The 12,758-nt window shown below is 46.2% G+C and overlaps 1 protein-coding gene across 2 annotated transcripts; it reads left to right on the forward strand.

The window, feature by feature from the left end:
• The first annotated feature begins 617 nt into the window (after positions 1 to 617).
• Positions 618 to 8,367, forward strand: ING1 (inhibitor of growth family member 1). Of its 2 annotated transcripts, none has more exons than XM_083735358.1 (2): positions 618 to 1,734; positions 6,497 to 8,367. In XM_083735358.1, exons 1-2 carry the CDS (start codon positions 1,593 to 1,595, stop codon positions 7,198 to 7,200), a joined length of 846 nt encoding a protein of 281 aa, XP_083591484.1. In that variant the 5' UTR covers positions 618 to 1,592; the 3' UTR covers positions 7,201 to 8,367. The 2 variants fall into 2 exon arrangements, with proteins under 2 accessions (XP_083591484.1, XP_083591485.1); XM_083735359.1 differs by lacking the exon at positions 618 to 1,734 and adding an exon at positions 3,594 to 3,648.
• Positions 8,368 to 12,758: the final 4,391 nt, after the last annotated feature.

The raw sequence follows: 12,758 nt of genomic DNA on the forward strand, positions 1-12,758 counted from the left end.
CCCCCCTCCTCCACCACCATAAACCCGCGACCTCCCATTGGGCGGCCGAAGCGGAGGGGTGGAGCGCGAGGCTGAGCCGCGATTGGCCAGAGGCGCTGCCTTTAACTTGGATTATAGTTCTCGATGCGGTTGCTCCGGTTGTTAGTTTTCAAGGAGGGAAAGGAGGAAAAAAAAAGGCCGCCTCTGTTTTAAGCGGGAGGGGGGGGGGGAGTCCTGCGAACTAAGGGGAAGGGTGCATGTGTGTAGAGAGCATCGTGCCTTTCACAGCCCCCCCTCCCCACACAACACAACACAACACGCCTCCCTCGCTCCCTGCGTTGTCAGAAACCGGGGCTCGCTCGCAGCAATCCTGGCCATCCTCGGGAGTTTCACGCGTGTTTCCAAGCACGTGTGCAAAAGCGCCAGGGTTAAAGTCCCCTCGCCGCCGCCGCACGCTTCAGCGGAGGCGAACCCCGCTCGCAAACTCGCTCTCTTGCTTTGCAACAAATAATGATGGCACGGAAGGCCTCCGCCGCTGCCCTAAGTTGCTGCCACCCTGCGATGCAGCCGGCGCGGTGGATCCTTTGGCACGCGTGTGCATTCCCGGAAGCCGCAAGCAAGCCCACAGTTCCAACTCTCCCGAGTCCCGACCCCTCCATGCGCGAGGCACGTCTGCATCGGTGGGGGAGGAAGAGTGTTTTGTCGAGTGCACACGACACCCAGGATCCGCGCATCTCAGCAGCGAGCGAGCTGCCTGCTTCCTCCCGCCACCCGCGCCTCCCTCACTTCCTTCTCCGCCAGTAGCGAGGGAGGGAAATGCAACGATTATACAGACAGAGAAGCACATCGAGCGCCTCTGCTGTTTAGTGTCGCGGCGGGGGGGGGGGCGGTTGGTGGTGGTGTTCAAGGTAGATGGGAGTGGTGCGCATGCGCCCTAGGCGGCGGGGCTGAATGTTTCCCAAGTGTTTGAAACTGGTATTTGGGTTTTCCACGTTGGATCAAGTGCGGCGCGTAGAGGAGAGGCTGCATTCATACCCACCGGCGGAACAGGAGCAGCAGCTGCATTCGCCGAGAGGAGCTTCTCCTCCCCTTCTGCCTATCAGTAGGCAGAGCAGAACAGATCGTATTTGTCTTTTTCTTTTTTTTAAGCTTCCTCTCCTTTCCCCTCCCGTCTCTTGTACACACACACACAAATCCCTCTCCGATTGTTCGTACCACCTCCTTGGTGAGTTACCGACAACGACAGCCATTCAATCAGCTGCTACGGCTGCTCTGAGGCTGTAGGGACTCTCGGGCTGTGTGTGTGTGCGCGCGCGCCTGCCTTGCCTTGCCTGCCTGCCTTTCTACTCTGGGAAGAAAAGGACTCAGATGTAGCTCTCTCTCTCTTTTTTTTTTCTTTCTTTCCCCCCTTTTTGGAGTGGGTTCTTTTCTTCTTTTTTGGGTGAGATCCGAAGGAACAGGAGGCGGAAAAGAGAAGCGGCGAGGACGGAGACTCTGCCATTGGGGGCTGCTGTGTTTGAAAGGAAAACTCTCGCCCATTTAGGGGTGAGAGGAGGAGGAGGAGAGAGATATATAGATATATAGATATATCTATACTCACAATTTTCGGCCGGATGAAAATGTTGAACCCTGCAAACGGAGAGCAGCTTCATTTAGCGAACTATGTGGAGGATTACCTGGACTCCATCGAATCTCTGCCCTTCGATCTGCAGAGAAATGTCTCCCTGATGAGGGAAATTGACGCCAAATATCAAGGTAAGTGCTTTTCTCCTTTATGTGTTCGTGTGCGGGAGAGTACGTAGAAGCTACATAGATGATGATATTATTTTGCCTTTTCTGCAGGGATGATCTCTCTCTCTCCACCACCACCCCCTCTCCCCGGTTTCATCCCGAAGCGGATGGCAAAGCTTTGAAAATCTTATTTATTTATTTTGTGAGAAGGCAAGCAGAAAGCAAAAGGAAAGAGGGGCGAAAAGATTCGAGGAGGAGAGGCAGGAGAAGGGGGCTGCTCTGCAGAGATAGATGAAGGGGTGGGTTGTGTGTGTGTGTGTGTGTGTGTGTTTTTCCCCTTCCCTCCCCTTCCCTTCCTTGGGGCGGAACAAAAGGTCTTCTTTGGGGCTCCTGCTATTAAAGCAAAGACTTTGCTTTTTAGGTTTTTTGAAAAATTGCTGGACAAAAAAGGCGGCGGCGGCAGCAGCAGTAAGGGCAGAGGAGGGGCTGGAGGATCAGGACGCATGGGGCACTGAGGCGGCTGTTTCTCTTTTCTGGGTTGAGAGAGTATGTTTTGGGGGGACAGCGGGACAGTGGTGTGTGTGTAGGGGGGTGTTGGAAGAAAGAGGGCAAAAAGAAGGGGGGCAGCGATCCCAGTTACAACATTGAGGAATTTCTAGCCTTCGCAATGGCTGTAGTAGGAGAGAGGGTGCTAGTAAGGGAGGGGAGGGAGGATTAGATAGAGAGTGGAAGGGGGGGGTGGGCAGGGCTTGTTGCCTTCGCTTCTTCTTTTTTTCAATGGGCATTTGCTTTTAAAACAGCCCTCTCCTGTCAACTATCTGTAAACCGGGGGGGGGGGGAGAGAGAAAGAGAGACTATGGAAAGGAAAAAAGATTATATAAATACTGTGTGGGTTGGGGATGTACTGCTTTTGCTGAGTGACCCCCCCCCTCCTTCCCTCCCTCTCTCTCTCTCTTTTTCTTTTCCTCCCTGTGCTGAAACTCATACAGTATTTTCTAGCCCTTTTTTGGCGGTGAGGGGAGGGGAGGCTGTCTTCTCCCGCACTCAAGTGTGCAGCTGGGGAAATGGTGGGGATTTTTTTTAGTTATTGAGGGGGCTCGAAAGGTCCTTTGTCACTTGGTGCTGAGAGAGGTAAAAGGCGTTGGGGTGGGTTGGAAAGAGTGCCACTGCTGCCGGTGGTAGAGGTGACACAGGGGTGCCCGTTACACATTCAGCTCCCCCTTTTTTTCTCCAGGGGCGAGGAAGGGGGGCTGGAAACCTGGCAGGCTACTGCTGTGCTTATGAAGCGGGGGGGGGGCGGGGAGAGAGAACGCAGCAAGTATCCATTCGAGACCTTTCGTGCGACGAGTTTTTAATGTGTCGTAAATAGGGAGAGAGGAGAAGCGCGAGATAAAGAAAGTGACGAAACATCAAAACTTGAGGGCTTGACTGCGTGGTTAGGGAATGAGGAAGAACGGGAGGCGGGGGGCTGTTGTTTTAAAGGACAAGGGCGGGCATTTCAACCAGCTACAAGCACTCCGTACTGCGCTAAAGGGAGGCACCTTCGCGCTTCAGCTCTAGAAAGAGTGAGAAGCGCCGTCACAGCGGCTTTTATACTCACCGTCATTACCCTGTCGTGCCCGCCCCGCCTCCATTTTCCCATTATTGGCCAGAACTTCCCTCATGAAACAGCCGTGGCCCCGCCCTGTTGCCCAGGGATTGGTCCCGCTGAATTCTCTACGAAGCCCCGCCTTCTAGTGGCGCTGACGAAAGCGAACGGTGGAAACCGGGTTGGGGAGGGGGAGAGGGAGCGAAGGAGAGAGAGAAGCAGTGGGAGGTTTGTTGTAATAGTTCGAACTGCCCCGTCCGTTTCTTAGCCTGTGATTGGCTCCTCTAGTTGCAGGAAGCGTCGGAAGCTAATGGTGACTGACAGGTGGATGTGGAAATATGAGGGTCGCAGTAAGCTCCGCCTTTAAACATCTGATTGGAACGTTGGCTTAAAGCGGGTGGAGATTCGCTTGGGGCTTTCCCTTTCCATTGGCGGAGAAGCGCTTAAGGCAGAGGGCGGGCTATTGTGTCCGAATCTTTTCTCCGTATGGCTTGCTTCAGTCTGAGGCGGGCACTGCTTGGATTTGCCGGGTGGTGATTGGCCGGCAGAGCAGATTCTTCTGCTCGCGTATGTTCTGCTGAGGAAGCCGTAAAAAGGCGGCGGAGGGAGGAGAGAAACGGCTCTTAACACGGCCACTTCCCTTCTAAGAACAATGGACCCCGAAGACGCATCCCGTGGGGAGGGTGTGGCCTCGCTCCCGAAAAGGAGGAGGCGGGGCAAGGGCGGCAGGCGTTCTCTGGTTGGCTGAGAGCCCTGGTAGGTGGGTGTGATAAACAGGACCCTCTTCCAATGGCTCAGTGGGCGCGGAGACCCTTTTTTTTGTGAAGGGGCGGGGCATGTAGTTACTTTTTTTTAACCCCTTACGGCTCTTCGCCCTGTTGCTTTCCCCCTCCGGCATTTACCATTAGCAATTTTGTTTTGTTTTATTTCTTCAGGTTTCTCACCGTGTGCGCTTTGGCACTAGGAGGTAACCTAAACCGACACTCTTGTTGTAAAAAACAACTCCCCCCCCTTTTTGGTGCTTCGTTCCTTTCACACGTTACGTGTTTTGGTACATGTGAGGCACCTACTAAGCACACGTCTTTTAAAATGCGAAGCAACGGAAGTTGTTATATATTCTTTTTTAAAAAAACACAAGCTTTTTAATTAATATTTCAGATTTTGCAAATTCTTTTAAACAACATTCAGCACCAATCTCTCATATCCATCCATGGTTTTCTTTTCTTACTATGTAAGGCTGCTATATTACTTATGTTTTACCCATTATAAACATGAATTCAAACTTATTAAACTACCAATTCTCATATATGTTATATATCTACTTCTACCCCACACTTTTCCCTGACTGGGTATAGCGGACTTGGGCTTGCAACCCTGTGCCCAAGACTTACCTGGGAGTAAGAACCAAGATGATGTCGGAGGGCTTGTTTACTTAGTATGCAGCATGCTTTTAAAATAGAGTTGCAGTCCTGTGCATATTCAGGCGTTTTAAATGTTGATTAAGCGTTTTAGGTAATTGACCTTCTTTTAAAAAAAGGAAAAAGAGATCTCCAAGGCAGCTCACAAAATACAAAACAAAGCACCATAAGCAAAACAGAGGCAAGAATTTGTTAAGCCGCAGATAGAAAACAAGCAGAATAAAATCGGAGCATTCCCACCAACTGTCTTGTCAGCCCTCTGGAAAAGCGCAGCTTTTGCTTGCTAGGCAGGGCAGGCCTGTACACAAAGAACCTGGTGTTAAGTTGGGTGTAAAGCAGGAGTTGGCAAAAAATTTAAGCCGCGGGCCGGTCCACTGTCCCTCGGACCTTGTGGCGGGCCAGAGAAGTGGCACCGGGGGGGGGGGAGCTGGAAGAAGAGGCAAGGGGAGCAAGTAGTCCTCCCCATGCCCCAGCCGCTGCGCTTACCTTCCCAGGGGCTGCCGCCACTGCTGCTGCTCATGGATAGGCAGAGGGAGCTCGTCCGCTCCGCTCTCTGGCCCACAGGATCACCAGGGTGGCGGTGGTGGGAAGATGAGCGGCGCGAAAGGGTTGTTCTGGAGAGGGGCTGCTTAAAATGGCGCTCAGCCAGCTCAGCCCAGCCCCCTTCCCACTCTAGGCAGGGCAGGGAGAAGCCAGGTGGATGGAGGGAGGAGGCGCCGCCGTGGTGTGTGTTTAGGGGGAGAAATGGAATGGTGCGGGGGGGGGGAATGGCACAGCCCGAACAAACAGAATCCCCATGCCGATCCACGGACAGACTGCGGACCAGATCTTAAAGGCAATTGGGCCTGATCCAGCCCATGGGCCTTAGTTTGCCGACCCCTGGTGTAAAGTACGCAAGAGCCAAACTCCATTCTGGAGCAAGTCTCCCACTGGTTGAGCTGGCCTAACCCTAGCGGAGAGGAAAGAAGTCTTTAAACAGAGCTTGAGCTATGCCCCTTTTTCCCTGACTTAGTGCTGGGTTTCCAGCTCACAGTGAGGATGCTGAATGGGCTTTAGGATGCAGCCTAAATCCTCCCACCTGTCAGCCCAAGCAATGCCCCTTTTTGAGGACTTAATGCCTGCTTGACACCCACCTAATGGGCCCAGGCTGAGCTAGAGAGATATGCAGGCCTATCTGGGCTGAGTAGGGGATAGGGCTGCACTAGGAACCTCCCTGCTCAGGCAGAGATGTGTTAGATTCTAGCCCTGCTCATCCCAGAAGATCTTGCTATAAGAATACTGCCAAAGATAGTAAACAGAGGGTGGGGCTAGCCTCCCTAGGAAAGGAGTTCCATTATTTTGTTCTTACTGTAGTACCTGTGGTACCTCAGGTTAAGTACTTAATTTGTTCCGGAGGTCCGTTCTTAACTTAACCTGAAACTGTTCTTAACCTGAAGCACCACTTTAGCTAATGGGGCCTCCTGCTGCTGCTGCGCCGCCGGAGCCCAATTTCTGTTCTTATCCTGAAGCAAAGTTCTTAACCTGAAGCACTATTTCTGGGTTAGCGGAGTGTGTAACCTGAAGCATATGTAACCTGAAGCGTATGTAACCTGAGGTACCACTGTATTTCAATGCAACTCACCTCAGAGTACCTGTGTTTAGAATCCACACTTTAAAGTGTGGGAAGTTTTAGGTGTCCCCCCCCAAAAAAAAAACTTTTGATGACACATCTGTGACAAAGCTCAAGTGCTGTATTATGCATGAGGTTGGGAAGTAATATAATCTTATCCTTTCTTCACAGAGATCCTAAAGGAGCTGGATGATTATTACGAAAAATTCAAACGGGAGACTGATGCAGTACAAAAAAGGAGGCTGTTGCACTTAATACAGAGAGCACTGATCCGGAGTCAAGAACTGGGAGACGAGAAGATCCAGATTGTCAGCCAAATGGTAGAACTTGTCGAGAACAGAACCAGGCAAGTTGACAGCCACGTAGAACTGTTTGAGACCTGCCAAGAGACCAATGACACGACTGGGAACAGTGGCAAAACTAATCAAGATAAGTCAAAGAACGAGACAATCACTCAGGCCGAGAAGCCCAACAACAAACGGTCCCGGCGGCAAAGAAATAACGAGAACCGAGAGAACGCTTCTAATAACCACGACCACGACGATATCACCTCAGGAACTCCTAAGGAGAAGAAAGCGAAGAAGTCCAATAAAAAGAAGCGTTCCAAGGCCAAAGCAGAGAGGGAGGCTTCTCCAGCCGACCTCCCCATTGATCCGAATGAGCCAACCTATTGTCTGTGCAATCAGGTCTCCTATGGAGAGATGATAGGCTGTGATAATGATGAGTGCCCAATAGAATGGTTTCACTTTTCGTGTGTGGGACTCAATCATAAACCAAAGGGCAAGTGGTACTGTCCCAAATGCAGAGGAGAAAATGAGAAAACTATGGACAAAGCGCTGGAGAAATCTAAAAAAGAAAGAGGCTACAACAGGTAGTTTCTAAATGAGAGGATAATAAAGCAGTGAAAACAAATATTTATTCTCTTTGCCTCACCTTTTGTGGAGGTGCCAGGATTGTAAAATGTATATTTTTTAAGGAGGTTACGAATCAAAGCATTCTTGTCATAGGGATGGCGACTGAGGAAATGTTTGTTTTTTCCTTTGATATAGCTGTCAACAAGAAAACGGTTCTTTGGGCCCAAACGTACAGTTAGATGATAAAGAGTTGGCACGTAAAGTCTGGGTTCATCTTTATTAAAAACATACTTCCACAAGTTCGTAAAACTGCCCGTGAAAATGTAGATAGTAAACATTTATTGGATAGCATTCCTTTTTTTTTTCTTTAAATGGGAATGCCGTTGCTCTTTCCAGAAAATTGTTCTATAGTCTGTTAAATAAACTAGCAGTGCATTGCAAACTTGTCCTAAACACATCAATCAAATCCATTATAAGAGTGTAGTATATTTATGCCCATTGATTTCACTGGGCTTAAGTGCACTTAACTCTTGAGTTGGATTATGACTGTTTACTTGGAAATAAGTTCCTATTTTTTCCAGTCCTAGCTACTTCTAATAAAGTGCAGCCTTACACCCAATTTTAAACAACTTGCTGGGAATGGAGGACCATTTCTTTCAATGGGACTTGCTTCTAAGGGATGTGTTTAGGATCAGGGTGCTCATTTCTTCTGGTGACGATCAATGCAATAGCAAAGAAGAAGTTACAGCATGGGTCCTGTTACATGTCAGACTCTAGCAGCTCAATAACAAATGTTTAACTTACAAGTTACAAGCTTATTTTTTAAAAAAAAATGTGCAAAAGGTTAAATTTTACACAACATATTTTATATACTGGCCAAATACCACAAGGGCCTTTTTAAAATGATTTAGTATATTTTGTATTTAACCAGGAAGTGGTTTAGTAATGAAACTTAACATAAATCAAAGCTTTATACTGTCACAGATAATAGTGTAGCAGTCTTTACTTTGTATAAGTTGTAAAAAATGTACATTTTTCAAGTGGAGTTGCACTTAACTGTATTATAATTGGAAATGCATCCACATGACATGGTGTAGCCAATATGCATTTCTCTCTGTATGTATGAAAATTGTACAGCTGTGATATTAAGGAATAAATTAAACAAGTTGGATAGGCTTGTTCACTTGCTTTCCGTTTTCCTCTCCATTTCTTGTGTTGTGTCTGCTCGATTGTGAGCCTGCAGGGGAGGGACTGTCTTATCTTTTTATTTACAGACAGGGCTTAGAACAGCCTTGTATGCAAGAATAGTTATTATTATGAACATTTTTTAACAAGTCTGCTAAGAGGCTTGGGGAGGGGGAATACCTTCTACCAAGCAGGCTGGCAGAGGAGGGATGGATCACTTTCGCCAGCACATTAGCTTTCTGTGCTGGTTTCAAAAGATGGGGTTCCTTTTGCAGCCAACACGGAAACACAAAGTTAGCTGGCAAGAGGAGGAACAGAGCAATCAGTCCCCACTTCTTGGTTAGTCCACTATATTTCCATGGCGGCTGGAAAAGACAGAATTTCACATCATCCATGACCAGCGTAGAAACCAAAACAAGCTATCACAGAAATGGAATTCAATATAAAACTCACCTAGGAAATTAATTCCAGGGACGTGATACGCAGGTTCGTAAAGATCCAAAGCAACATTCGTGCAAAAGGTGAGAGAGCTGGCATTGCACGAGCTAATCTTGTTGCACAAGTGATAGCGGTGTGACGATGCAAAAATGTTGTATATTAACACGGCACAACGCTTCTACCAGCCCAAGCAGCCTGTTGGATTTGACTGTTGCACCACATTAAGGACGGGGCTCCCACTAGTGGCGTGACGGTTGTGCTAGTGGTTCGATCCCTTATGGGGTCAATATATATTTCTACTCCAACGCCTTTCATTGTAGGAGTTGTGCACACACTCTGCTGCTACTGCTGCATTTCTCTTTCCCAGGTGCCTAACAGCTACCACTTTGATTACCCATTCACAGCACCTTTATCCATCTCTTCTCAATCCCTCCTGGCCCAATTGTATGGGCCAGAATGCAGTCTGTCCTTTTCCTTATCCAAAACAACCTGTACTTGCCAAAAAGTGCAGTATTACTGCCACCACTATGTCAAGGCTCTATTACAGTCAGGGTGTGGAACTGAGGAAGATCAGTTTCTTTGTTTATTCTATGTATATTTAAAATTCGTTAAAAATGTGCCTCTGTACCATTTATGGCTTCTTTTAATTCTGTTAAAAGAGTCACGGGTTAAGTCGCCACTCACTGTAGCTTCAATCTGCAGCCAGTAGCTCAGTTTCGTATCTGTTGAAGTTAAACACTAATTTCAGTAATGCCTGTTTTGAGACTTTGGGAATAGAAACTGATACAAGGTTTGTGCCCTCTAGGTATGTGTTACTGTAATGCAGCTTGGAGTGATTTTTACCAGGGTTATCGTGTACAGTGCCCCAAAGTCTTATCTCACAATGCTGTTTGGGTGTATAGAGTGCTAAAATAACATTACTGCTATGCAAATAACATCTAGGAAATTAAACTGATGTATGAACTTCATAGTTACTTCACGCTGGTTTATATGCCAAGGGGTGCTCCCCAAAAATATGGCAGAGCTGAGCTGATACTTTTACATGACACTTCATACCTCTGGGAAATTAACGGACTGGAAAAGATCTGAGGGTCTGCTCATATATTTCCCACTTGAAACCTCAGAAGAGGTCCCTGTTGAGTTGAAAGATCTAGTAGCAGTGTAACAACAGCTGTGAAAAAGACACTTAAAATAGAAGTCTGCGGGATCTCCCAATAAAAAATTAAAATATATGTAGCTATCTTTCCTACTTTTCATTGGGGAAGATATTGCTGTTCTGATTTAAACAACTCTCCTTGCCTAGAGATTGCTGTATATCTTCTCATCCACTTTCCCTAGTAGTTGTTTTTTTGCGGAACAAATGCAATAACCCCCCCAGCAGACAACATCAACTCAATTTGGTTAACTTAACCTAGCAGCAGCCCCTGCCCCAAAGAAAACACAATGCAACCAATCAGTTGCTACCAGCCATGCCCTGGGCCCCCTCTGATCTCTTGCTCTGCCAACAAAATCAAGACACAATGCTGACGCAAAAGCACGGCTCTTATATTACCGAAAAAAGAAAGTTTATTGTTGCCACCCCCCCATGCCTCTTTCCTCCCCTGTCTCTCCACTTCTCTTGGGAAGTTACCTGCTAAAGCACAATGATCACTAGAGGAAACTAAAGCCAAACTAGGCTTATCACACTTGTTCCAAAGATCGGAACAGATACACCTATGGCATTCAATGGCAATATTTCCTTAAAAATATAAAAATAAAGGGAAAGAGAAAGTTGCCCACATTTCAAAATGATTTTGCAGTCACCTGGGCCACAGTCTTGTCCTTGGTGATCAACCTTCATAACGCTTGGAAGAATTCAATCTCTAGGCAGACTGCATGGCTCCATAAACAAAATCAGACAATCTGACTTGCAATCTGACTTCCATTGGGTAGCTTAGAAATTTGGTTCAAAGTTAATTTTAAAACTGTCATGCCTTTCTTTGAGAGTGTTAGGCATAGGCGCTTAGCAATTTATCAAACACTATCATGCTTGAAGTTCTATTTCTCTTCTTAAGAGACGCCAAGTAATTGCCCACTGAAATGTCAAGCCAGCAGAAAACATAAATGATAAAAGGCAAACAACTTAAAACTGCAGGAAAATGTTAAGGGGATATGAAAACTGTTGGTGATTAAACTGTTGGTGATGTGATATTATGGAAGGCACTTGAATTAGTAAATTGTTAGTGAACTGCTTGGGGCTGAACCTGCAATTGGCCCCACATTAATTCCCTAGAGTTTCTCCTCCCTACCCTATTTCATTACTAAACTCAATTTTCACTTTCCCAAACCAATTTCTAAATCCACTTCAATTCTGCAGCAATACTGTGCACCCATTTTCACCCACACGCTGATATATGTTGCTGCATCTTTAAGAAGAATAAAATCTTAAGAGTAAGCCTTTCCGTTAAATTCAGCTGACAGGTGTTCGCAAAACATCTCCTCCCCCAAAAATGTAAGCTTGGAGGGATTTTTAAAATGCATTTTTGAAAAAATTGCCCTACATGCCATACATCTGGGTCTTCCCGGACATTTTTGCCAATTCGGCAAAAATCTGCCCGGATGTTGTTTTTAAAACAACTTCCAGGAAAACCTAGACATTAGGCAGCCCTAAATTATTACATTGAATGGGCGGCTTCATGTTGAAGGCAGCATATGGTACTAGGAGTGAAATACAATGTGCGATAGGGTATGGAACATGGGTTTGAGACAGAAATATCAAAGCTGGAAAAAGATTTACTTCAAAATGAAAATAAAATACTATCCAAAATGTACAGATTACTGCTGGACTGGGAGGTTAAGGATGAAGAGGTCAAAGAAGTGATGATCAAATGGTCAAAGAACTTTGGTTATTCCATCCAGATGGATGATTGGGGGAAATTATGGCAAAAAAAACTTAAAATTCACAGCTTGCTACACAATAAAGGATTTTTTTAAAGGAAAATGCTATATTGATGGTACATGACCCCCAGCAAATTGGCCAAAATATATAAAACAAACTCAAATGCATGCTGGAGGTGTAAGCAAATGGAAGGAACAATGTACCATATGTGGTGGGGTTGGAAAACCAAACACTATTTTTTCAACACAGCTTCAAGATTTAAGTTGTGCCCTCACTTCTCTGTGTTGACTTGCAACCGTTGTGACTTTGTTGCTGCGTTTATCTTCCATGCAAATTCTTTTGAGGCCAAGTGCATTGCTTTTCCTTCATTTTCCTCTGACAGCTATAATTTCAGTTATGATCAAGTATGATAATTATTATTATTATCGTAATTTACTTTTGTTGGCAGTGTGTAAGAAAAAAATCAGGCTGGTCACTGCACAAGAAGTGCTATTTCTTGTGCCAAATGAGGCATCAAATATATTTTAATATCCACATGTTCCTCAACGTGTTAGCCTTAAATCAAGCATGCAGTTGCTCAAATTGTTGAAATACACCTTGAATAAAAATTGTACTGTCGTTAAAAAAAAAATTGGGCTCGGGTCTCTATAGCATGGGTAGGCAAACTAAGGCCCGAGGGCCGGATCTGGCCTAATCGCCTTCTCAATCTGGCCCGCTCATGGTCCGGGAATCAGCGTGTATTCACATGAGTAGAATGTGTCCTTTTATTTAAAATGCATCTCTTGGTTATTTGTGGGGCGTAGGAATTCGTTCATTCCCCCCCCCCAAAAAAAGTCCGGTATCCCACAAGGTCTGAGGCACAGTGGACCAGCCCCCTGATGAAAACGTTTGCTGACCCCTGCTCTATAGTAATGCATTTCTTCCGGAGGGACTATATTAGTGCAATATGATCTCCCCACCCCACTGGACTGAGAGGTAGAATTGAAGATTTAATTAAGCAGATATTTTCTAAAATACTATTTACTGACTCGTGTCCAATTTCATGGCATTTAGTAAATGTGCTTACATGAAAATTTAA

The sequence above is a fragment of the Podarcis gaigeae genome (assembly GCF_964106915.1).
Source record: "Podarcis gaigeae genome assembly, chromosome: 4".
Taxonomy (NCBI): Eukaryota; Metazoa; Chordata; class Lepidosauria; order Squamata; family Lacertidae; genus Podarcis; species Podarcis gaigeae.

Bases quoted from the DNA above. Each gene is read 5' to 3' on its own strand.
- ING1 (XM_083735358.1), top strand. From the start codon at position 1,593: ATGAAAATGTTGAACCCTGCAAACGGAGAGCAGCTTCATTTAGCGAAC. The intron at 1,735-6,496 runs GTAAGTGCTTTT...CTTTCTTCACAG, and splicing joins AATTGACGCCAAATATCAAG to AGATCCTAAAGGAGCTGGAT.